The sequence below is a fragment of the Mobula birostris genome, chromosome 22, assembly GCF_030028105.1.
Source record: "Mobula birostris isolate sMobBir1 chromosome 22, sMobBir1.hap1, whole genome shotgun sequence".
In the NCBI taxonomy this organism is placed as follows: domain Eukaryota; kingdom Metazoa; phylum Chordata; class Chondrichthyes; order Myliobatiformes; family Myliobatidae; genus Mobula; species Mobula birostris.
In genome coordinates, this window is record NC_092391.1 from 55,908,336 (window position 1) to 55,934,605 (window position 26,270).

General features: G+C 43.1%; 1 protein-coding gene across 11 annotated transcripts in view; it reads left to right on the forward strand.

The window, feature by feature from the left end:
- Positions 1 to 26,270, forward strand: part of ep400 (E1A binding protein p400) — a 244,722-nt gene that overhangs the window by 136,931 nt on the left and 81,521 nt on the right. For 9 of the 11 annotated variants that reach the window (XM_072240806.1, XM_072240814.1, XM_072240809.1 and 6 more), the window contains 10 exons: positions 1,060 to 1,338; positions 4,099 to 4,263; positions 5,714 to 5,884; positions 5,972 to 6,066; positions 7,489 to 7,811; positions 8,107 to 8,309; positions 13,270 to 13,439; positions 15,177 to 15,373; positions 16,446 to 16,557; positions 23,518 to 23,661. In XM_072240806.1, coding sequence (XP_072096907.1) covers positions 1,060 to 1,338; positions 4,099 to 4,263; positions 5,714 to 5,884; positions 5,972 to 6,066; positions 7,489 to 7,811; positions 8,107 to 8,309; positions 13,270 to 13,439; positions 15,177 to 15,373; positions 16,446 to 16,557; positions 23,518 to 23,661 — 1,859 coding nt within the window. The remainder of the gene's footprint in view (positions 1 to 1,059; positions 1,339 to 4,098; positions 4,264 to 5,713; positions 5,885 to 5,971; positions 6,067 to 7,488; positions 7,812 to 8,106; positions 8,310 to 13,269; positions 13,440 to 15,176; positions 15,374 to 16,445; positions 16,558 to 23,517; positions 23,662 to 26,270) is intronic. The other 2 variants (XM_072240811.1, XM_072240817.1) reach the window with 2 other exon arrangements.

Sequence of the window (26,270 nt, forward strand, 5' to 3'; positions counted from 1 at the left end):
GGGTTGCTATGCAGTGCAGCTCGGAGGGCTGGAAGGACCTGTTCTGGACTGTATCTCTAAATAAACAAAAAAAAAATCTACCCTTGGTAGCTTTATATTACTGCCAATGCATTGAATTAAATTGGTGTCGTAGAATATTATAGCACAGAAACAGGCTCCTCAGCCCTTCTGGTCCATACCAACCAAAATATCCATCTAAGCTAGTTTTACTAGTCCTCATTTGTCCCATAAACGTCCCAACCTTTCCTATCCAGTGTGCAGCTGTTCAGTTTGTATTTACAATGTTAGGTGGTCAAAAGCTCACAGCCACCCACCTCACCTTTACAATATGCTATAATCAATCTAGCATTAACTAAAATTCTGGTTGCTGCTCTTGCAGTTTTTGAAGAACTTGTCAGTTCTCCAAATGTACAGATGCAGCAGTGAAGTTTATTTTTTCCACATTTCCCCAAGAGGCCAGATGGGTCTTTAACAACCAATTCCAAAGTTTCTGCGTCCCAGTAGTGCAGTACTTGTTCAATTCTTCACTAGGAATGTTACCATGGAATGTGAGCTCAAATCTTTGATTTGAGACTATTTTCTTGTAATTGCAGCAAGAATGAATGCAGCTGCTCTATATTGCCCTGTAGCTTCATGTAAAATACAGAGGAAGCAATGAACTTAAATATTACACACACTTATTAATTGCACCTGCTTGGAGCAGTAGCTAGTTATTTCCAAGCAACACACGCAAAATACTGGAGGAACTCAGCAGGTCAAGCAGCATCTATGGAGAGCAATAAATCTTTTGGGTCCAGTCCCATCAGTGTCCTGAAGAAGGCCCAAAATGTTGACTATTCATTACCATAGATGTTGCTTGACCTGCTGAGTTCCACCAGCATTGTGTGTGTGTGTGTTCCTCTGGCTTTCCAGCATCTGCAGAATCTCATGTTATCTCCAGTAACTAGGTGGGTATTTCATTTCTCAATGTTGATCACAGTTGTACCGGAGGCACGGTGAGTTTACACGGAATGAAATGTGAATGTGATTTTTGATGCACCTCTCTCGTATGTTGGCCAGCACAAACCAACACCTTGTCGTTTCCAGCAGCGACTCCGTTACAGATGACTCAGACGTCTGCCAGTGCGCCAGGACAGCAGCAGGCGGTCAACAGCACCATCTCCTCTAGCATGGCCAGTCCAGCACTGGTCAGCACAGCAGGCCAGGTCACCCAGCAGGGACAGACCTTGCACTCTGGCCAGGCCCAGCAACAGGCCACCTCCGTTCACACCGTCCCGACAACTAATGTGCTGCATCAGAGGCTGGTGCTATCCTCCCAGGCCCAGGCACGACTGCCTAGTAAGTGGCCTCACAAATATTGCCTCATTCTCCCACTTTTTACTGTTGCATGACTCTCTCATTTCTTGCTGGTAGGGTCTGACCCTCACAAGCAGCCGATTATATGGCCTTTTTTTTTCAAATTCTCTCTTGCTGCCCTGTCTACACAAATCTATCTTGGGTAAAGGACTAATCCATCTGCTGACATTTTCTTTAGACGAGATCTGGCCGTGCTTCATGGCCACGGAACAAAAAGCTGTCTTCTGCTTCACTTTTGTATGTACGTAGCCTTCTAGCATGTCTTTCTGATACTGAGCACAGACCTGGTAATAAATTTATCCTATGGATAATGCACTGCCTTTGCAAAAGATGCAAGAAACTATTTTTAAAAGAAATAACTATTCGATGAATTATGTTTGGGGTTTGCAGAAGCTGCAGGGTTTTCATTGTTGACGAAATGTTGCCTATTATAATGATTTTAGTACTTTCTGCCAATCTTCTCCACCCCCTCAGGGAGGAATAGGTGTTTTCCACATTGCTACATTGACTAGAAATCTGAACAATTGCTCACTTTAATTAGATTCAGATTTATTTCACTCTGTTTTGATGTGCAAGTGATAGATAAATACCAATTATTATACAGGTTGAGTATTCCTTATCTGAAATTCCAAAATCCAAGAGCTTCTGAAGTCTGAAATTTTTTTTGAGCGTTTACATGACGTCAGATATGAAAAATTCCACAAGGCACTGAGAAGGTTCCTTGGTGATATGCACGCCTCTGTGCACCACAGATAGTTCTGAGAAGTGACCACATATATGTAATGAACAGAAGTTAATGAAATAGAAAAGCACTTCATAAAGCAAAAAATGAAGATCTCGATTGTGTATTGAAAGAGTTGATTCATCGGTGTTTGGGTAAACATACGCTGTTTAATGGTATGCTTATCATGCAACAAGCAGAGATCTATCATGATAAACTGAAACTTGAAGGTAATTGTAAATATTAGACAGACTAGTGGAGGAAATTTAAGAAAAGGCACAGTATTAAATTTTTAAAGACTGTGATAAAGCATCTGCTTGATCACGAAGTAGAGAAATTCATTGATAAGTTTACCAGGATCATCACTGATGAAAATCTAACACACCGAACGGCTGCAACAGTACACAGGTGTTTTGGGCAAGTATAAGACAAAGAGTGCTTAACGGTAGCGCATAAATTTAGAGTCTGAAATGACAGCGATCCCAAGCTATCTCATTATATATTCCAAAATCCAAAAAAATTCAAAACACTTCAGACCCCAAGCATTTCAGATAAAGGCTACTCAACCTGTACTTGAAATTTAGGAATTGGAATGAGTGGTGAAGTTCAGCTTGTTTAACTGTCGATTGGAGTGACACAGTGTGTATTAACATAAGCTGAAGCAACACACACAAAATGCTGGAGGAGCTCAGTATGCCAGGCAGCATCTATGGAAAAGAGTAAACAGTCAATGTTTTGGACTGAGACCCTTCATCAGGACTCTGTAGCTATGTAGATTTAGTCTGGTGCCATCTGTGGAGTCTGTCCCTTCTCCCTTGACTGCATAGGTTTGAGGGAGAATCTACTGTTCTTGGTTCCTCTCTTGACACAAGGGTAATTGGCCACTGCAGCGCAGGTAAGAATCTGGGAGGAGTGGACAAGAATGTGGTGAGAATAGGTTAGAGGGAGGATTAGTACAGGAATGCAGTTGCTCAGTGAGCTAGTATCAATGCATTGGCCTGAAGTGACTTCTGTCATAATGAAATCTGGTAATATCTACAAAGTGCTTTTGTACTTTCACCTGGTTAAGTATAGTTAAGGTGAAAATGAACTGAGTCCCTACTCAGTTAGTGATTTATAGAACTTGCCTGGGAGCTAGATTGATATGTCTGCAGAAGGTAGAAGATAACATCTGGGAGGTCGGGGACGCTTGTTAAACTTAGGCACAGACTTTTAACTCATTACGCAATTTCTGTTTGTGAGCTCTCTTGGAAAGGCAGTGGAAAAAAATGCACCTCACTTTCCTAGCACTGACAGAAACAGGGTGTCATTTAAAGTTTTACAGGCAGCTGATTATAACAGACTCAACGTTACCCATGAGTAGCTTTCAACATGAGTAATTCTGAAATGTTCCATCGTTTCTCTTCGAGCTTGTTCATAGAAATCCATCAATTACGTCAGTATAAAGACTGTCGGTATCTGGTAAGATGTAGAGTCCCGGGTGACAATTTTCAAGTTAACTTACTTTCAAATTCAAGAAGAAAATAGAAATACATCTGATTTTTTAAAAATTGTTATGGTTGTGGGGTTGGAGAGGAAAGAGGAGGAAAAGGATATTTTATTAGTCCTTTGATTATCTGTAGATTTAATTCTCCCTCTGATGAAAAATAGTTCAAGTTGTTCTGATCAATGATACATTTTTCTATAATTTACTAACAGAATGGGCTAGTAAGCTACAGGGAATGAACCAATATTACTTTTTAAGTGTGCCTTCTCTGATCATTGGCTGATAATTTAAAGATCATGGTAGCTGCATTTTAACTCCAAATGCTGGCTGTATAATCAATTTCCTGGCCAGTTTCCTAAAAAGTTCTTCCAACTTGATTTCACTTTGCTTTTCCTGCATAAACTTCTTTGACACCTTGTTTGAGCACTGTAGATGACCTTGCATGAGTAGAGCTTACGTGCAGATCTACTAATCACTTAAAAGAAAGGTTTGATTCTACGTTCGGCATTGTAACTCATGCTGCCTTCCCTTGCAGGTGGAGAAGTCGTCAGCATCGCCCAGCTAGCCTCCATAGCTGGCGGGCAAGGACGGGGTACTCAGACGAGTCAGCCCGTGACGCTGCACTTCCAAGGCAACAAGTTCACATTGTCTAGCAGTCAGTTGCGCCAACTTACCGCAGGCCAACATCTTCAGTTACAAGGTACATCTCGTATAAGCAATCACTGCATGGGCTCTTACACAGTTTAATAATTCTTGCCTATCTGTACATTTCTCAGCCACAAAAAGTGATCTCTTTTCCACCCGTCTTTCAAATGAGTATTTATATTGAAAATGTTTGCATCGAATTGTCAGCGGGTCATGTCCAGATGAGACTAACTGCAGCTGAATTAGGCCACTCAGCCCACCGAGTCTGCTTTGCCATCCCATCATTGCTGATTTATTATTCCTCTCAACCCCATTCTTTCCGTAACCTTTGATGCCCTGACTAATCAAGAGCCTATCAGCTTCTGCTTAAAGTATACTCAATGACTTGGTCTCCACAGCCATCTGTGGCAATGAATTCCACAGATTCGCCACCCTCTGGCTACGTTGTTAGTTATCTTTCTATATCGGGCCAGTATTCATTAACTTGTCCAGGAAATTGGTCTATAAATGGTTACGTTGCTGTAATTTGCCTAAAGTTCTGCAGATGAATTGGTTCTTAGTAAGTTGTTAATTTAACCATGTCTGAGGTAACATTCTGCCTTTATTTATTTTTTCCCTGATAAAATCAGTAATTTCACATTTATTCCACTTTTACTCCACTTGCCATCTATTTACCCACTCACTTAACCCACCAAATAAACCCTTTGTAACCTCTTTATGTCCCCTTCACAATTTCCCTATCCAATTTTGTACATGTTCCGATGTTTAAGCATGTTCCAATTTTTTACTATTTTCCCCAATGGCATTAAGTTTTTGTTCTTCTGTTACTGACCTCTGTTCCAAGAACAGTTTGCCCTTCCTGTTTTCCCCTTGCACGTCTCATAACCGAATATTTTACTTATTTATTTTACTACCTATTACGCCCCTGGCACTTGAAAGGCACCAATGAAGGTCCTTCATCTCTGGTGGTGCTCAGGGCTTCCTTGATAGTGTCAGTAGCTGCCTCTTGGTTTTCACTACTGTCAGTCATGTAAGTCCCGGGTGGAGACTCAGGAATACTGTCGCACTGGGATGTAGAAAGATTCTTCATTGGTGATTTTGTAGCAATTTTGTTTGACCAGTCGGGGTTGTTAGCTCCGAGCTGAACATCAGAACCTGGAGGCTGGTGGACCACTCTTTGTCTGGCCTCTACCCTTTGAACTGTTTGGCATAGGTGACCCTACCAAGAGCCAAAACGTAAAGCCCTGACTCCAGCAAACATAGCTCCCCAGGTCATTGAGGCGTACAAGCCTCCAAATCCTATAAGAAGGTTGTGGTCCTCTTCGAGGCTAATACTTTACACTTTGATTTAAATCCCCTTAGAAATTAGGGGGTTTCAAATATTGAGTTAAAGGTATGATTTACTTCTGTTCCTCGGAAATAAGTAGGCCATGGGCACTAACATGCAGGGAAATTATGACCTTTTATATTATATGAGAGTATCATTTAATTTCACTTAATTGCAGGTAACGTTCTCCAAATTGTGTCAGCACCCGGACAGCAGATAATGCGTCACCAGAATCAGGCTGTGATACAGGCACCATCACAGGGCAGTGCCATTCATAATGCCTCTGCTGTCTCAGGAAACCAGCAAGGAATGCCGCCTTCTTCTGTTCCCAACCCTATTTCAACTCAAGGTAAACACTGGGAGACTGTTGTTTGTATGCTCTGTTTGAAGTACCTGCACTTGCATCAGGTCTAAAATTTCTTGTCCATTTTTTCAGCGTCTTTTCTCACAACTAGAACAGTTGGTAGCTCCGCATCTGGTGAGCAGGGAGCAATCCTGAGACCTATATCCTCTCTAGGATCTGCTGCACAGGTGAGTAGTTTACAGTAGTCTTCATTTAACTTCTGGATATCCATGGTGTTCTTCAATAATATCAGTTTGAAAAGGTGCACGCCAAGAGCTTGAGGGAGAAATGAGAATCCGTAAGATCTTAAATTGATCAAAAATGTGCACAAGTTAATTTCCAGTCTTTATATTTGTAGAAGCTGCCTTTGTAAACTTTTCAGGTTGTAGTTAAAACCTACTGCCAATGCAAATGCTGCTGAATTATTACTGGTAGAAGGATGTAATTTCTAAACACGAAAGATTGTGCAGATGCTGGGAATCCAGAGGAACACAAAATGCTGGAGCAACTCAGCAGGTTAGGCAGCATCTATGGAGGGGAATGAACAGTCGACGTTTCTGGCCAAAGGATGAAGGGTCTCTGTCCAAACATTGACTGTTTATTCAGAAGCAGAATTGGGTTTAATATCACTAGCATATATTGATAAATATATTACTGTAATTTACAGTTTTTATTATGTATTGCAATATATGTGTATATGTATATAAAAAAAAAGAAGTGTTACAAACATGAGAAAATCTGCAGATGCTGGAAATCCAAGCAACACGCACAAAATGCTGGAGGAGCTCAGTCCTGATGAAGGGTCTTGGCTGGAAATGTCAACTGTTTATCCTTTTCCATAGTTGCTGCCTTGCTTGCTGAGTTCCTTCAGCATTTTGTGTCTGTTGAGTGAGTTAGTGATCATGTCCATTTTGAAATCTGATGGCAGAGGGGGAAGAAGCAATGTGAAGAGGGCATGTCCTGGGTGATGGGGGTCCTTAATCGCCTTTTGAAGATGTCTTGGATGCTAGGGAAGCTAGTGCCCATGACAGAACTGACTGAGTTTACAGCTTTCTGCAGTTTACTTCAATCCTGTGCAGTAGACCACCCCCCCCATACCAGACAGTGATGCAGCCAGTTAGAAAGCTATCCATGGTACATCTGTAGAAATTTGTGAGTGACTATGGTAACATAGCAAATCTCCTCAAACTTCTAATGAAATATAACCAGTGTCATGCCTTCTTTATAGCTGCATCGATACGTTGGACCCATGATAGATCCTCAGAGAAATTGACACCCAGGGACTTGAAATTTCTCGTCTTTTCCACTTCTGATCCCACGATGAGGACTGGTGTGTGTTCCCTCATCTTACCCTTTCTGAAGTCCACAATCAATTCTTTGGTCTTACGTTGAATGCATAGTTGTTGTTGCGATACCACTCAATCAGCTGATCTATTTCATTTTTGTAGCTGATCTATCCCCTCCATAGAGGATATAATTTCAGTGTGAATTGTTGTCCTTCTATTGTTCCTAACCCCTAGGTTTCCAGCGGTGTTGATGGTCTCTTTAATTGCATTTGTTCAATGCTTTATATGTTCAGTCACAGTTAAGAATGCCATTTTTATTTATAGGATTCGATAGAAGAGAAGAAAAGGCTTACAAAGGAGCGTTTGGATAGAATATTTTTGATAAACGAGCGGCGTTGCTCTGTGGTACCGGTGTATGGTACAGAGTTGTTAGGAGTCTGTTTCTTGATTGGTGAATATAGACTAACCAAACACAAATCGGCAGTGAATTCATGGCTTTCCTCTGGTTATGTGAACTGCTGCAATTCTCAGCAGTCAATTAGTGACCCACTTGGCACAGAGACGTCTTGGAAACAGACAGACGCCTTGTCACAGGCAATCTTAACTACAGACCAGAGGCAAGATAGTATGCAGGACATTATAAAAAGGTAGGTACTTCTATCACATCACGATCATTACAGTAGTTCCTATTAGTTGTTACAGTAGATTTTCTGCTTCAGCAATAAGATTACTGGAGGAAATTCTCCAACATACTAGGCTGCTGATATCCTTAATTTCAGATCAATAAACCAATCTGAAAATACCTTTCAGTATCAGGACCTTTTATGAGTGAAGTATGGGGGGAATTGAGTTCAAGAGTTGCAATGTAATAGAGTAAAATTTACTTTGTAGTCCCAACTGCAGTCTCTGAACATTGAAACTGTTATTGCTTCTTTGCTGTAGGGTTCATTGTGCTGTTCTGAACGCAGTGGCTCCTCCACCAACTCTGTACACGTTCAACCCTCCACCTCCATACATACATCACATGCGGCTCTTCAAGTATAATCTGAAGAAGGAACTGGTTCCATACTTCCCGCAACTACAGCGGATTACGTCTACGACAACACTTCAGTTAACTGACCCAAGGCTCATACAGTTTGACTCAGGTTAGTAACTGAATCGAAATCTGTTTTTTTAATCAGAAGCAGATTTGATATCACTGTCATACAATACTGTGCAAAAGTCTTAGGCACATATATATATACTTTATAATTTATTGCCGCCAAACAATTGATAGAAATCATCACAGTGATATTTGATTCTGCGCTTCCCTCTTCCTGGATTACAAATCAATAGTAAATATTAAAAATTTAAATTATAAATCATAAATAGAAAATATAAAAATGGAAAGTAAGGTAGTGCAAAAAAACCGAGATGCAGGTCCGGATATTTGGAGGGTACGGCACAGATCTGGGTCAGGATCTGTTCAGCAGTCTTATCACAGTTGGAAAGAAGCTGTTCCCAAATCTGGCTGTACAAATCTTCAAGCTCCTGAGCCTTCTCCCGGAGGGAAGAGGGATGAAAGGTGTGTTGGCTGGGTGGGTCATGTCCTTGATTAACCTGGCAGCACTGCTCCAACAGCGTGCGGTGTAAACTGAGTCCAAGGACGGAAGATTGGTTTGTGTGATGCGCTGCGCCATGTTCACGATCTTCTGCAGCTTCTTCCGGTCTTAGACAGGACAACTTCCATACCAGGTTGTGATGCACCCTAGAAGAATGCTTTCTATGGTGTATCTATAAAAATTAGTGAATGTTTTAGGGGACAGGCCAAATATCTTTAGTTTTCTCAGGAAGTAAAGGCGCTGGTGGGCCTTCTTGGCAGTGGACTCTGCTTGGGTTGGACCAAGTCAGGTCATTTGAGATATTGACCCCGAGGAATTTAAAGCTTTTGACCTGTTCCACTTGCGCACCGCCGATGTAAGTTGGGTTGTGCGGTCTGCTACTCCTTCTGAAGCCCAATCCCTTCGTCTTGCTGACGTTGAGGGATAGGTTATTGTCTTTGCACCATGTCACCAGGTTTTTAATTTCCTCTCTGTACTCAAACTCGTCATTACTCGAGATACGGCCTACAATTGTTGTGTCATCAGCAAACTTGTATATTGAGTTTGATGGAAACTCGGCTACACAATCATGGGTGTACAGTGAGTACAGCAGGGGGCTGAGTACACCGCCTTGTGGGGCACCGGTGCTCAGAGTGATTGTAGAGGAGAGCTTGTCCCCTATTTTTACAACCTGGGTCCTGTCTGTGAGGAAGTTGAAGATCTAGCTGTAGGTCTGAGTGCTAAGACCCAGGTTCCGGAGCTTAGGAATCAGTTTATTTGGAATGATGGTGTTAAAGGCAGAGTTGTAGTCAATGAAAAGGAGCCTTACGTATGCGTCTTTATTCTCCAGGTGTTTTAAGGAGGAATGTAGGGTCAGAGAGATGGCATCTGCTGTTGACCTGTTGCTCTGGTAGGCGAATTGCAAAGTGTAGAGGTTGACCGGTAGGCTGTGGTTGATGTGTGCCATAACCAATCGCTTGAAGCACTTCATAGCAATTGATATCAGAGCCACAGGTTGATAGTCATTCAGGCATGCCACCTTGCTCTTCTTCGGCACTGGGATTATTGTTGCCTTCTTAAAACACGAGGGGATCTTAGACTGAAGCAAGGAGCAGTTGAAGACGTCAGCAAACACTCCAGCTAGCTCGCTTGCACAGGCCTGGAGAACCCGTCCCGGGACGCCATCCAGGCCCGTCGCCTTCCTTGGATTTATCTTCAGGAAGGCCCTTCTAATGTCCTCCTCGGTGACGATGAATCTCGATGCCACCAGGTCCAGTTCATGCGGAGGGAGCGAGACGCTCCTTTTCTGTTCAAATCTTGCATAGAATACGTTAAGTTCGTCAGGAAGAGAAGTGCCACAGTTATTGATATTCCCAGCCTTTTCTTTGTGTCCAGTGATCTCATTTAGACCCTGCCATAGTCTACTGGCATCCCTCTGGTTAGCCTGGGCTTCCAACTTGGCTCGATATTGCCTCTTGGCGCCCTTAATGGCTTTCCAGAGTTCACTCCAGGATTCCATGTAGCAACTGGTATCCCCGGACCTAAAAACCGCAGCTCTAGCCTTTAAAAGGGACTTGACCTCATAATTCATCCAAGGTTTCCGGTTCGGGAATACCCGGATTGTCTTGCAAGATACACAGTCCTCCGTGCATTTCCAAATAAAGTCCGTGACAGCTGAGGCATACTCATCGAGGTTAGCTGCTGAGTCCTTGAATACTAACCAGTCCACTGATTCAAAGCAGTCACGGAGGACCTCATCCGTTTCCTCCGTCCAACGTGACACTACTTTTGACACCGTGACCTCCCACTTCAGTTTCTGTTTATAAGCTGGGAGGAGGAGTACGGCCTGATGGTCCGATTTTCCGAAGTGAGGTTGTGGGACGGAACGGTAGGGATCCTTGACTGCTGTGTAGCAGTGGTCAAGTATACTTAGGCCTCTAGTGGGGCAGGAGACGTGTTGGTATAACTTTGGCAGCGCCTTTCTGAGGTTGACCTGGTTAAAGTCCCTGGCTGTAATGAGCAAAGCCTCCGGATACAAAACCTCCAGATCTGTTTAAGAAGCAGATCTGGTGCGGTGGCCAACAACAAGTTCACTGATGTTGGCATACAGTATGTTCAAATCACACTCCACATCCACCTGGGGAGGAATGTAGACCGCTGTCAGTATGACCCACGTGAATTCCCATGGAAGATAGTAGGGGGCGACACTTCACCGACAGGTGTTCCAGGTCCGGGCTGCAGGAGCTTGTCAGTGCCACTGTGTCCGAGCACCACGCAGTGTTGATCAGTAGGCAGACACCACCTCCCCTCGTCTTTCCCGAAGACGCCATGCGGTCCATCCGATGGATCGAAAATCCTTCTGGTCAGATGGCACAGTCGAGGGTGGCAGGGGAGAGCCAGGTCTCGGTGAAACAGAATACACAGCAGTTCTGCATCTCCCTGAAGTAGGTGAGTCTCCCTTTAAGATCATCCACCGTGTTCTCTATGGCTTGCACATTAGCTAGTAGGATGGTGGGCTTAGGGACCCTGAAGCCCCTCAGCTTCAATCTGACCAGCAGCCCAGCTCTTTTCCCATGTATCCTCGGTAAATAGTGCATCTTTCCAGGTTTCCATTGATGCAGTGTGTTGTTGTCAGCTCTTTGAGGGTGGTGGACGCATCCCGTGGGTCGATCAGTGGCTCGCATCGTCGGGCGCTCCGGGTCGGGCCAAGTGACGGGGGAGGCTCCGCTGCCACTTCCGGGGGCCCGGGCTGTAGATTGGGTCGGGCCCCGAAACCGACACTTAATCCCGGGGGACTGGGCTCCTGGCTGAAACAAGTCCGTAAACTGAGCCACGGTTGCGGAGGCCTCTGCTCCAGCCGAGCCTTGGGCTCGATTTCCGAGGTCGGCGGCGGAGGCCTCCCTTCCGGCAGCTGTGGATGTCCACCAAGGGGGCTTTATGGTGGTCGCTCTGGGGAAGCGTTTGGGGCATCTTGAGGTCTCCGACTTCACTTCTGTGTGGTCGTCTGCTCCGGAGATGTTCTCAGGATTGGCCGCGTCTCCAAATGCTCCAGCACGGTAGCAGACCGCGGGTCTCCGGGAACGTGGCGGGCCTCGGACCAGCCCTCGCTGGTGGGGTCCAGGTGTGGTCCGGAGTTTAAGAAGCAGATCTGGCGCGGTGGTCTCCAGCTGGGTCAGTAGCTTCGCCAGGGTGTTGTTGATCTTGCTAGATGAAGCAGATTGAAGGTTTAGAAGGGCTTCTTGGGTATAGGATAGTGTAGAGGGCAGTTTGCTCAGGAGAGCACGCGCAGAGTCGCCAGTTACCGGCGCCATCTTAATTCATGTAGAGTTATTCATTATAGCTAGAGTTCATTATGTCCCATGTCATATGACATCAACGATCATGGTCTTTCCATGGTGTTGGAGGCCTGTGTGTCTGAGCAGGTGGGAGGATAGAAGAGGGAGTCGTTTACTGTTGATGTTCTGCTGAACATTGTGGGCGTGCCATATTTGTGCTGGAATGTTTGGTAATACTTGCGGGCTGCACCGAGCACATTCTTCGATTGTGTTGGTTAACACAAACAATGCATTTCACCGGATGTTTCGATGTATACGTGATAAGTAACAACCAATCTGTAAAGATAATGGAACCTGAAATAAGGGAGCCTTGTCCTTTGCTTCAGGATCCTAGAAGAATATCCCCATTCCTGTTCTCCACCTGCCTTAAGCTGAACATTGTCCCATTGGTCATGTTCCTCTCTAGGCCAGGAGCAATACCATTAGACATGGGGTCCTTAGGGTCTATGCAAATCCACAGGGAAGCCTAGGCCAGTCCCCCTTTATTCATTAAATGATTCATCTATCGAGATGCAGTGTGGAATAGGCTCAACGAGCCGCACTGCCCAGCAACCCCTGATTTAACCCCAGCCTAATCATGGGATAACTTACAATGCCCAATTAAACCTCCTAAGCAGTACATCTCCGGACTGTGGGAGGAAGCCAGAGCACTCGGAGGAAACTCATGTGCACATGGGACAGAATGTACAAAGTTGCTTATAGAGGATGCCAAAATTGAACTCCGAACTCTGACATACCAAGCTGTAATAGTGTCATGCTAACCGCTAAGTCTGAGTGTTAGCGGAGTTCAGCAACAGAAGGCATGTGGGCAATTCCTCTGTACCCCAGACTGGTTCTGTTAAGTAAGAAGGGAGAAAGTACTCTCCTGAACCTCCTTCAGTTCCTCTGCTTAATTGGAAAAGTTCATTTCAAGATGGTTTAATGTCATTTTCAGAATATGGGTATAAAGGAGACCAAAATAATTATTACTCTGGATCAATGCAGAAATAAAACACAATAAGATAAAGAACACAGTAATAAAAAATGCAATAAATATAAATGTATAAGCAGTATTCACGGAACTATAGTTGACCAAAATCCCTGACTAGAAACTTTGAGGCACTATCTAAGAATTAGTACCTGCTGTCTCTGCCCACCACCATTTGGACAGTTGCTCAGTTTAAATTTAATACCAGTTATTCTCTACCCAGGGAAATTGGAGGCACTGGCTGTTCTGCTTCATAAATTAAAATCAGAAAGGCGGCGAGTACTGATATTCACACAAATGATTCAAATGCTGGACATCTTGGAGAGTTTCCTGGACTACCACAGCTTTGCTTTTGTGAGAGTTGACGGAAATGTTCGCCTTACCCAACGGCAGGTATGCCTCTCAAAAGAAAACTAATTTAGCTTGGCTTTACCTATCACCTTCTAGCTTTTACTTCCTTCCCCTCCCCTCACTTTCTTATTTTGGCATCTTCCCCCTTCCTTTCCAGTCCTGATGAATGGTCTGTGCCCAAAATGTAGGCTGTTTATTAATTTCCATAGGTGCTGCCTGACCTGCCGAGTTTGTTCATCATTTTGTGTGTGTTGCTCTGGATTTCCAGCATCTGCAGGATCGCTTGTGTCTATTATTTTAGCCTGCTGTTTTTATGTAACATATTTAAACTAATCTTGATTGTTACAATTTACAATTAATAGCTGTGGTGTAACGTTATAATTTTGCAGAATATAGTTCCTATTTGCGTAGTTAAGGCAATCTTCCCTCGCTTTACTACAGGCACAGTAAAATGCCGTCAGGATTTGGGGAAGATTAAAGGGATCTCTTTTCCTCCACAGTAGGAATTTATTTATTTAGCAACACAGTGTGGACCTTTGAGCCACGTCACTGCAGTAACCCCCAACAAACCCAATTAACCTCAACATAATCACAGGACAGTTTAGAATGTCCAGTTAACTGACCAATATGTCTGTGGACAATGGGGTGAAACCGGAGGACCACAGGGAAGACGTACAGGATAGCACTGGAGTTGAACTCTGAACTCCAGAATGCCCCAAGCTGTAATAGCATTGCGCCAACCTCTACGCTATTGTGGCACCAAAGCTACTGTAGTTAAGATATTATTTAGGGCCTACTGCATGGACTGTCAACAATAGGTTTAACACATAAGAAAAATGTTGAAAGATCAGGTGTCCTTGACTTGTATTGAATAGCAAAAGTTCAGCATTAGGATTATTACAAGTCTAGTGGTTATAATGCAGGGGTGCCTGTAAGATATTGCAGCAAGCTGTGAAGTTGAGTTCAGAACATGTGAAATTTTGTGTGGTGCCCCAGGTGACCAATAAAGTTGTTGGATTGTACAAACCCAATTGGTTCACTGATGACTAGAACATAGAACAATACAACACATTACAGGTACTACATGGTTCAGCAAACTTTTAATCTACTCTAAAGTCAATCTAACTCCCTTCCCTCCTACATAGCCCTCGATTTTTCTATCATCCATGTGCCTATCCAAGAGTCTCTTAAATGTCCCAAATTTATCTGCATCTGTCAAACCTGTTCAACCATTCTGTATGACCATGGCTGATATATTCTGGCCTGAACTCCTCTTCTGTAGCATTTCCCCAAAATCCTCAATTCCCCGATCCTTCAAATCTATCTCCACCTTAAATGTATCAAATGACCCTGACCTCCACCATCCTCGGAGGGTGTGAATTCCAGATGTTCACCTCCTTCCATGAGAAGGTTTCTACGTACCTAAATTTGAATTGATTGGCCCCATGCACCTTTTATTCATGACTCTCACTACTCAACATCTCAACTGCTACCACCGTCATTTCCCCTTAGGACTATGTATAAGTAAGCTTTTCACTTCATCCCTGCTTTTCCCCCTCATCTGGTCTAATGTATCACTTGCCAGCGTCCCCTCCTGCCTCTTTCTTATTCTGGCGTTTTCCCCCTTCCTTTCAGTCCTAATGAAGGGTCTTGGTCATAGACACTGGCTGACTTGCTGAGTTCCTCCAGTATTTTGTGTGCATTCCTCAGATTTATTATCACTGACCCGCATGACATGACATTTGTTGCATTTAAACTTTGTGAAATTTCTCCTCACAGGCATTGATGAAACTCTTCAATACCGATAAGCGAATCTTCTGTGCTATCCTTTCCACTCGCGGCGGTGCTGCAGGGGTTAACTTGATAGATGCCGATACCGTCATTGTGTATGACAGTGACTTGAACCCCACTCTGGATTCACAAGTCCAAGAATGGTGTGATAGAATTGGAAAGTGCAAAGATATCCATATATACAGGTATGATGTAAACTTGTTTGAAAACTACCTTCTTCCACAAGGGTGTAATCTACAGTGGACTCAGTATGTTGGTCACTTCAATTTAATTCAATTCCCATTCAACCATACATGAATACAGCTAAATGAAGTAGCATCACTCCGAAGTCAAGGTGCAAAACACAGTACCAGCAGTCACACACAGCACAAGCACACACAAGATAGCAAGCACAAATGGTAGCACAATTATGCAGTAAAAGAGTCAAAAACGTGCACCATCAATTCACAGTCAACCACAATAGTCTGTTTCATCCAGACTGGATGCAATGCCACACCATCATCACTCCCCCCGCCCCCCCAACCTTGGCAACACCGCAGTTTGAGGCCCAGTCCTTCCACATACAAGACAACAAGCCCATATAAAAATACAACCACACAAGTATACTTGTATACAGTCAGACTCCCCCAAGCCTACTGAAAACTTCAGTCGACTACAGCGACCCTGATGGAGCGCACTGAATTCGATGCCCCCTCCCGTGATGCTGCAGCTTGAGACCCTGTCCTTCCACATACAGGATAACAAGCCCATATAGAATATCAGTAAAAATACAACCACACAAAATATACTTGCATTAGATTGATATCAACCTTGAAATATATTAAATTACTAGCTTTCAAATTGCATCAGCGGACCTTAACAGTAAAAAATCTGTACTTACATGGCACCTTCAAGGTATCGAGGCACACAAGGAGATATTAGAATAGGTATCAAGGGCGGGTTTTGAAAGGATTCGTGGCATTATTCTGGCACATACATTTAATTGATTGCTAATGTTCTGTTACATCCTTCAAAGATAAACACTTGCTGCCCATTCTGGGCTGCACACAACTCCCAACCCATCCTAGGTGGTCGGTTCTCTGAGATGTTTCACTTGGAGAAATATCTTCTAAGCAATCTTTGTCAGGAGTGGGGGAGAGGGTAGTGGGTCTTATACATGGAACTTTGCCAGCATGATTGTATCGAATTGATAAGAATTTTGTAGAACTTTTCTTTTTGCGCTTTCAAATCTTTGTCCTATTTCTGCTTCTGCTTTAGACTGGTTATTGGCAATTCCATCGAGGAGAAACTTCTCAAGAACGGTACGAAGAATTTAATTAGAGACGTGGCTTCACATGGAAGCAACTATTGCACAGCGTACTTACAGCAGGTACTTGTCCTCACATTATCAAATCAGATTACTTCCTTTCTCCACAATTCATCCAATCAAATAATTTCCTTTGTGCTCAGCTCCTCAATTCAGATAATTTCCTTCTTCCACAATTCAACATAGAACAGTACAGCACAGGAACTATTGGCATATCTGTCCTTGGGTGAGGTGGAATATCCCAAGGTGCTATTCAGAAGAAGTCGGCGGGCTCCCTCGAAACCTGGCTGATTATAGCTGTAGAGTTATACAGCGAGTGATTGTATTGGATGTTTTTCTTGTGATCACAAGACCCTGTTGGATATTGGCAATGTAGAATACTGTGGTCCGGTTCACTGGTTCATTGGTGAGAACAACAGCAGGGGAGCTGCGTGGCCTTTGTTGTACTGCAGACAAGGCCTCAAACCATAGCGTCGCTTGTTGCAGTCACCCAGGGGCAATAGGTACTCAGTCTGTTCCTGCCTTTTCCCTCTCAGCCCCAATCTCCTGCCTTCTCCCCATATCCTTTTGTGCCCTGACTAATCAAGAACCTGTCAACCTCTACCATGAATATACCCAATGACTTGGCCTCCACAGCTTGCCTATGGTAACAAATTTTGCAGATTCACCACTCTCTGGTTACAGAAATTCCTCCTCCTCTCCATTCTAAATGGACATCCCTCTATTCTGAGGCTGTGTCCTCTGGTCTTGGACTTCCCCCATCCCATAGGAAACATCTCTGCACATCCACTCTTATCGAGGCCTTTCAAGCAAGGATGTGTTGCTGAGGCTTTATAAGGTGTTGGTCAGATCGCATTTATGAGCAGTTCTAGCCACCCCCCCCCCCGCCATCTGAGAAACAGTGTGCTGGTATTAGATAGGGTCCAGAGGAGGTTCATGAGAATGATCCTAGGAATTACGTGCTTAACGTGCGAGGAGCCATTTGATGGCTCTGGGCCTGTACTTGCTGGAGTTTAGAAGAATGAGGGGAGATCTCATTGAAATCTATTGAATACTGAAAGGCCTAGATAGAGTGGACATGGAGAGATGAGGAATTTTATTAACCGGAGGTTGGTGAATCTGTGGAATTCATTGCCACAGATGGCTGTGGAAGCCACATCAGTGGGTGTATTCAAAGTGAAAGTTTACAGGTTCTTGATTAGTCAGGGTGTCAAAAGTTATGGAGAGAAGGCTGAAAATTGGGGCCAAGAGGGGTAATAAATCAGCTGTGGTGGAATGGTGAAGTAGACTTGATGGGCTGAATGGCCTAATTCTGTTCATGTCATATGGCCTCTAAAGATATTCAGTAAGCTTTGAAATATTTTCAGATTGGTAAATTAGTTTATTATTGACATGTAATGAAGTGCAGTGAATAACTTTTGCATTTCATAATGTTCTCATAAGATAGTACAAGAAAAAGGTATTAACGGAATGCAGAATAAAATGTCACAGTTACAGAGAAAGTGCAGTGCAGGCAGACCTCATTGAAACCAATGAATGTTGAAAGGCTATGATAGAGTGGATGGAGAGAAGATGTTTCTTATGGTGGAGGACCACAGGGCACAGCCTCAGAACTGAGGGTGGTCTATTGAAAAGGGAGATGAGGAGGAAATTCTTTAGCCAGAGGGTGGTGAATCAGTTAAATTTGTTGTCACAGGCAGCTGTGGAAGGCATATTTAAAGCAGAGATTGATAGATCCTTTATTAGTCAGGGCACGAAGGGATATGGGGAGAAGGCAGGGGATTGGAGCAGAGAGGGAATGGATCGGCCATGATGAAATGGCAGAGCAAGCTTGGTGGGCCAAATGACCTAATTCTGCTTCTATATTTTATGGTCTTATGGTAGACAATAAGGTACAAGGCCGAAATGAGGTAGATTGAGGTCAAGAGTCCATCTTATTATACTAGGGGAATGTTCAATAGTCTTATAACAGTGGGATAGAAGCTGCCCTCGAGGCTGGTGGTTCATTCTTTCAGGGGTTTGTATCTTCTGCCTGAAGGGAGGGGTCAGCAGAGAGAAAATCAAGGGTGAGTGGGGTCTTTGATTCCATTGGACAGTTTACTGAGACAGTAAGAAGTAATTGAGGGATAAATGTAAGCCCAGACACCAGGAGAGGATGTTTTAGACTGAAGGATTCAAAGGTTCATTTACTACCTAAGTATTCAACTCAGATTCTTCTTCTCCTGATAGCCACGAAACCAAGAAAAAAAAAAGTACGACAGCACGATCATCAACTCTCAAAACTCCCTCCCCCACACAAAATGCCATAAGAACATTGGCCTCAAAATCCCCTCCCCACAAATGAGAAAGAACGGGCAGAAAACACAGAATATAAAAAAACCAAAAGACTGAAGAAAAATGCAGACAGCGTTGGTAATCTACCAGGCACAGCTGAAGGCCACACAGGCTCTCCTCTCCAGCAGCAGAGCAATTCCACTAACAAGCAGAAGGCAGGCAGCTGACGCTGACCCTCCACATTTGCCTCGAAGTTTCATTCTCCCTTGTCACTTTAATCGGCGAAATAAAGTTGATCATCGGTTTGCACCTGCTCGCCTCGGTGTTCACGCTCGCTGCCTCCCGGAATCCTCTCAGAGACAGCAAAGTGCTGGATCACCACAAACTGCAAATCACAGGCTCAAACAGTTCCAAAAACACATTCAAGACAAAAAACAGACATAAAAGAAGTGAAATAAATAGTTTTGTGGTCTATCCAAAAGATGTCAACTGTGGGAGTGCTGTACACAGGCGCCACCTTGACTGGAAGTACCTATTGTTCACCTGAAAGAGAAGTTGGTTCTGCATTCTGGCACCTCATCAGTAAGGGTGTCAAGGGTTTTGTGGAAAAGGAATGAGTATGGGGTTGAGGGGGAAATAATAACATATGTTCGAATAGTGGAGCAGAATAATGGGTAGGCTGAATGACTAATTCCACTTCTGTGTCTTATGGTCTCATCCAAAAGTCTTCCGAGATTCTTAGTCTCAACCTAGATTTATAGTGTGAGAATCATCCAGGACTTCAGCTTGCTTCGGGTCCTGCACAGAGGTGATACTGCTTTACCTACTTAAGATCTTTTTGATTTTTCATTCTTCAACATTACAGTGACAATCCTTCACCATCATTAACCCTCCATTATATACATTGCTGTATAGCTGTGAATAAACTTTGTGCCGATTGACCTAATGCTTATTCAAAAATGAATGTTTAAAGTTATTATCAAAGTGCATAGGACCTATCAAGTGTGACAGTGGGAAAGTGTGTATGGAACCGGAGGAAATAGCAGAGATACTTAATGAATACTGTACTTCAGTATTCACTATGGAAAAGGATCTTTGTAGTGATTGTAGTGATGACTTTCAGCAGACTGAAAAGATTGAGCATGTAGGTGTTAAGAAAGAGGATGTGCTGGAGCTTTTGGAAAGCATCAAGTTAGATAGTCGCCGGGACAGGATGAGATGTACCCAGGCTACTGTGGGAGGCGGGAAGAGATTGCTGAGCCTCTGGCGATGATCTTTGCATCATCAATGGGGACGGGAGAGGTTCTGGAGGATTGGAAGGTTGCGGATGTTGTTTCTTTATTCAAGAAAGGGAGAGAGATAGCCCAGGAAATTATAGACCAGTGAGTCTTACCTCAGTGGTTGGTAAGTTGATGGAGAAGATCCTGAGAGGCAGGATTTATGAACATTTGGAGAAGTATAATATGATTAGGAGTAGTCAGCATGGCTTTGTCATGCCTTATGAGCCTGATCGAATTTTTTGAGGATGTGACTAAACACATTGATGAAGGAAGAGCAGTAGATGTAGTGTATATGGATTTCAGCAAGACACTTGAAAAGGTACCCCATGCCAGCCTTATTGAGAAAGTAAAGAGGCATGGGATCCAAGGGGACATTGCTTTGTGGATCCAGAACTGGCTTGCCCACAGAAGGCTAAGAGTGCTTGTAGACGGGTCATATTCACTAGTAGGGTGCTTCAGGGATCTGTTCTGGGACACTTACTCTTCGTGATTTTTATAAATGACTTGGATGAGGAAGTGGAGGGGTGGGTTAGTAAGTTTGCTGATGACACAAAGGTTGGAGGTGTTATGGATAGTGTGGAGGGCTGTCAGAGGTTACAGCGGGACATTGATAGGATACAAAACTGGGCTGAGAAGTGGCAGATGGAGTTCAACCCAGATAAGTGTGAAGTGGTTCATTTTGGTAGGTCATCTATGATGGCAGAATATAGTATTAATGCTAAGACTCTTGGCAGTGTGGAGGATCAGAGGGATCTTGGGGTCCGAGTCCATAGGACACTCAAAGCAGCTGCACAGGTTGACTCTGTGGTTAAGAAGGCGTATGGTGTATTGGCCTTCATCAATCGTGGAATTGAATTTAGGAGCCGAGAGGTAATGTTGCAGCTATATAGGACCCTGGTCAGACCCCACTTGGAGTACTGTGCTTAGAGTGCATGGAATGGGCTGCCAGTGATGGTGATGGAAGTGGATACAATAGAGTCATTTAAGAGACTCCTGGACAGGTACGTGGAGCTCAGAAAAATAGAGGGCTATTGGAAACCATAGGTAATTTCTAAGGTAAGGACATGTTTGGCACAGCTTTGTGGGCCGAAGGGCCTGTATTGTGTTGTAGGTTTTCTATGTTTCTATGGTGGTGTATATGTAGTTTGATAATAAATTTACTTTGACCTTTGATTGTTGAGGGGTCATAACTGTTCCTGAATGTGTTAATCTGTGTGCATAAGGTGTTCAAGGTTTATTGCTTCCTTAGGAGTTTAGCTGGTCAAAGCTGCTCATTCTGGTTGTCTTTATTGCTCAAGATTTAAAGATTAGCTTTCATTCTCACATGTACATTGAAACACACAGTGAAATGCTATGCTTGGGTCAATGACCACCACAGGGAGCAGCCCACAACTTGCTAACCCTACAGATATACCATGGAGAGCATTCTAAATGACTGCATCACTGCCTGGTATGTGGGATGACTACTGCACAGGGTCAAAGTAAGCTGCAGAAAGTTGATAACTTAGTCAGCTCCATCATGGACACTAGCCTCCATGGTATCCAAAACATCTTCAAGGAGTGGTGCCTTAAAAATATGTCCACCATTAAGGGCACCCATCACCTATGACAGGCCCCTCTTCTCATAGTTATCATCAAGGAAGGATGTACAGAGCCCCAAAGCACACACTCAGGAACAATTCAGGAAAAGCTTAGTCCCCTCTGCCATCTGATTTCTGAGTGGACAATGAGCCCATGAACACTACCTCACTACTTTCTTTATTTCTGTTTTGGCACTACTTATTTAATTTAACTATTTAATATACAGTGCCTATAAAAAGTTTTCAGCCCTGTTGGAACTGTTGATATTTTATTGTCTTACAACATTGAATCACAGTGGATTCATTTTGGATTTTTTTTACATTGATCAACAGACAAAGACTCTTTAGTATCAACGTGGAAGCAGATCTCTACACAGTGATCCAAATTAATTACAAATATAAAATACAAAATAATTGATTGCCTAAGTATCACCCCCTTTAATATGACACAGCAAATCATCACTGGTGAAGCCCATTGGTTTTAGAAGTCACATAATTAATTACATGTAGATCACTGTGTGCAGTTAAGGTGTTTCAATTGATTGGAGTAAAAATACACCTGGATCTGGAAGGTCCATCTGCTGATGAGTCAGTATTCTGGCAAAAACTATCTGAAGACAAAAGAACACTCAAAGCAATTCTGTGAAAAGATTATTGAAAAGCACAAAACAGGAGATGGATACAAGAAATTTTCCAAGTCACTAATAATCTCTTCGAGTACAGTTAAGGAAATCATGAAGAAATGAAAAGAATATGGCACAGCTGTAAATCTGCCTAGAGCAGGCCATCCTTAAAAACTGAGTGACTGTGCAAAAAGGGGACTAGTGAGGGAGGTCACCAGGAGACCGGTGACATCTTTGGAAAAGTTACAAGTTTCAGTGGCTAAGATGGGAGAGACTGTGCATAAGATAACTGTTCCCTGGCAGCCTTATGGGAGAGTGGGAAAGAGAAAGCCACTTTTTAAAAAAATTCACTGAAATCTTGGCTAGAGTTTGTCAGAAGGCAGGTGGAGACTCTGAAGTCACCTGCAAGAAGGTTTCATGGTCTGATGAAACCAAAATTGAGCATTTTGATCGTCAGAGACTAAATGCTTTTTTTGGCGTAAGTCAAACACCAGACATCATCAAAAACACACCATCCCTACTGTGAAGCATGGTGGTGGCTGCATCATGCTGTGGGGATGCTTCACTGCAGCAGACCTGGGAAGGCTTGTAAAGGTAGAGGTTAAATGAATGCAACAAAGTACAGGGAAATCCTGGAGGAAAACCTGATGCAGTCTGCAAGACAACTGCGACTTGGAAGATTTGTTTACCAGCAAGCCAATGACCCCAAACATAGAGCCAGAGCTACACTAGAATGGCTTAAAAACAACAAAGTTAATGTCCTGGAGTGGCCAAGTCTAAGAGTCCAGACCTCATCCAATTGAGAATTTGTGGCTGGACTTGAAAAGATCCCCATGCAATCTGACAGAGCTTTAGAAGTTTTGTAAAGAAGAATGGGAAAAAATGCAGTGTCCAGATGTACAAAACTGGTAGAGACCTATCCACACTGACTCAAGGCTGTAATTGCTGCTAAAGCTAACTTGAAGGGGTTGAATACTTATGCAATCAATTGTTTTGATTCTGATTATTATTATTATTATTATTATTATTATTATTCTGCTTCTGGTTCTGACTTACTGACACTAACCCTTTGGACTGTGGAAGGAAGCTGGAGCACTTGGAGGAAACCCACACGATCATAGGGAGAATGTACAAACAGTGGCAGGAATTGAACCTGCTGAGTTCCTCCAGCATTTTTTGTGTGTTGCTTGGATTTTCAGATTTGCAGATTTTATCTTGTTTGTGATTAGTAACAAAATACTCAGCAGTTTGTTTGATGTTTTGCAGCAAACAGTAAGGGACCTGTTTGAAATCCCTGCATTTTTGGGGGAGTCTCCCTTGAAGGTAAAGACAGAAGAGTTTGTCGTACTGTCCCAGGTGTCTTCCTTGGCACACCAGATCTCACCGAGGGAGACCAAACCTTTCCTGGAGGTAAAATCCAACTTCACTAGTGGTGCTTTTCCCGTCTTTTGTTCATGCTGCTTTATTCTGTATATCTTTCAGTTCCTGAGTTTGATTGAAGCTGATGGAAAAGTCTTTAAAGATTACGAGGGGTATAGATAGGGTGAATGCATGCTGTCTTTTTTCTAGACTTTGGTGAATTATCAAAGTAAATTTATTATCAAAATACACGTGTCACGATAGACTATCTTGAGATTCATTTTCTTGCAGGTATTGACAGGAAAATTAAGAAATACAGACAAGTCAGTGATAAACCAACACTGACAAACAATCAGTGTGCAACAGAACACAAACTGTGCACATGAATAAATAAATATCACCGAGAACATGAATTGTAGAGTTCTTGAAAGTGAGTCTATAGGTTGTAGAATTAGTTCAGAGTTGTGATGAGTGAAGTTATCCACGCTTGTTCACTAGCCTGATGTTTGCAGGTTAATAACTGTTCCTGAACCTGGTGGTGTGGGACATAAGCTCCTGTACCTCCTGCTCCATTGCAGCAGTGAGAAAAGAGCCTGGCCTGGATGGTGGGGGCCCTTGATGATGGATACTGCTTTCTTGTGGCAGCACTCTTTGTAAATGTGCTTAGTGGTGCAGAGGGCTTTTCCTGTGATCAAGAACTAGAGGACACAGGTTTAAGGTTAGAGGGGAAAGATTTAATAGGGACCTAGAGTTAGTTAGTATATGGATCAAGCTGTCAGTAGAAGTGGTAGAGGTGGTGTATTCACAACATTTAAAAGGTACTTAGACAGATGCATGGCTCGGAGTAGTTTAGCCCAGGGGTTCTTAACCTTTTTTATGTCCTGGACGCCTTTGGCAATCTGTCAAGCCTATGGACCCCTTCTCAGAATAATGGATTTTAATGCATTAAGTAACAAGACTGTACATTTAAAATCTAGGCAAGTTAAAAGTAAATTTTGTTTTTTAAGGACATATCAGTGTGAAGACTGTTGTTGCTTAGCTTAAATAAGGACATTATACTGTGGGTGGTCTTTGACAAAGCAATAAACATGTTATCTTGGATATCCAATCACAGGGCTGCCTGATAGTTGGTCAATTACGTTCCACAAGTGTCTGCAGACTGAAAGACTGCGGTCACATTCGATCTAGCTGTGGGTCTTATAACTACCATAATTTCGAAGTAGTGATGAGTGTGTCTTTAATGTTATCTTGTGATATTTGTAACAACTGGAATGTGATTTGAAAATATCTGTTTTTCTATTGGTGACAAAGTCACAGGTACTGTTAACACTACTGTGGTTTGTTGCCTATATTCATAATTGAAGGAAATGCTATTTTTCAGTTAGAGGTTAGTGAAAGTAAAGATGTAAATTTGTTCCCATCCAAGTTCACAGACCCCTGGAATATGTCCATGGACCCTAAGGTTGGGAACCCCTGATTTAGACTGATTGGGTCAAATGTGTGTGTGCAACTGGGAATAGCTGAGACGGGAGAATATTGGTTGATGGGGACCAATTGGACCTGTTTCTGTGCTCTATGACTTCTCAGGCTGTCTTGAGGGAAAAGGCAGGTTAAAATTTTGACTCCTCTCCTGGCAAATGAGGCCAAGGTCTAACAGTACCATTCAGTCTTGAAGATCCTACATCCTGTAGGATCTGTAGAAAAATGATCTTATAGAACAGAGCTGAGAACAAAGACAAGAAGATGATTTTTGCAGGAACGGAAACTTTTACATTGAGAGAAAGCAAATTCCTAAGATAACCTAAGGGCCTATTAGAAAACACACAGGCATAGCATGTTTTAACACCTAGCCGATGAAAAATGAAAGATGATAAACTGTTATATTGCTTTACCACCAGTAGGCAGAGTCTGACAGCACATACTGTGAAACAATACAAGATAAAAATTCAAATTATGAGTTAGTGGAGGTACAGTTTAGAAACATAGAAGCATAGAAAACCTACAGCACAATACAGGCCCTTCAGCCCACAAAGCTGTGCCGAACATGTCCTTACCTTAGAAATTACCTAAGAAATTACCTAGGGTTACCAGTAGCCCTCTATTTTTCTGAGCTCCATGAGCCTCTTAAAAGACCCTATCTTATCCACCTCCATCACCATCACCGACAGCCCATTCCATGCACTCACCATTCTCTCCATAAAAAAACTTACCTCTGATATCTCCTCCATACCTTCTTCCAAGCACCTTAAAACTGTGCCCTCTCATACTAGCCATTTCAGCCCTGGGAAGAAGCCTCTGACTATCCACACAATCAATGCCTCTCATCATCATCATCTTATACACCTCTATCAGGTCATCTCTCATCTTCTGTCACTCCAAGGAAAAAAGGCCAAGTTCACTCAACCTATTCTCATGAGACATGCTCCCCAATCCAGGCAACATCCTTGTAAATCTCCTCTGCACCCTTTCTATGGTTTCCACATCCTTCCTATAGTGAGGTGACCAGAACTAGGCACAGTACTCCAAGTGGGGTCTGACCAGGGTCCTATATAGCTGCAACATTACCTCTCGGCTCCTAAATTCAATTCCACGATTGATGAAGGCCAATACACCGTACACCTTCTTAACCACAGAGTCAACCTGCGCAGCTGCTTTGAGTG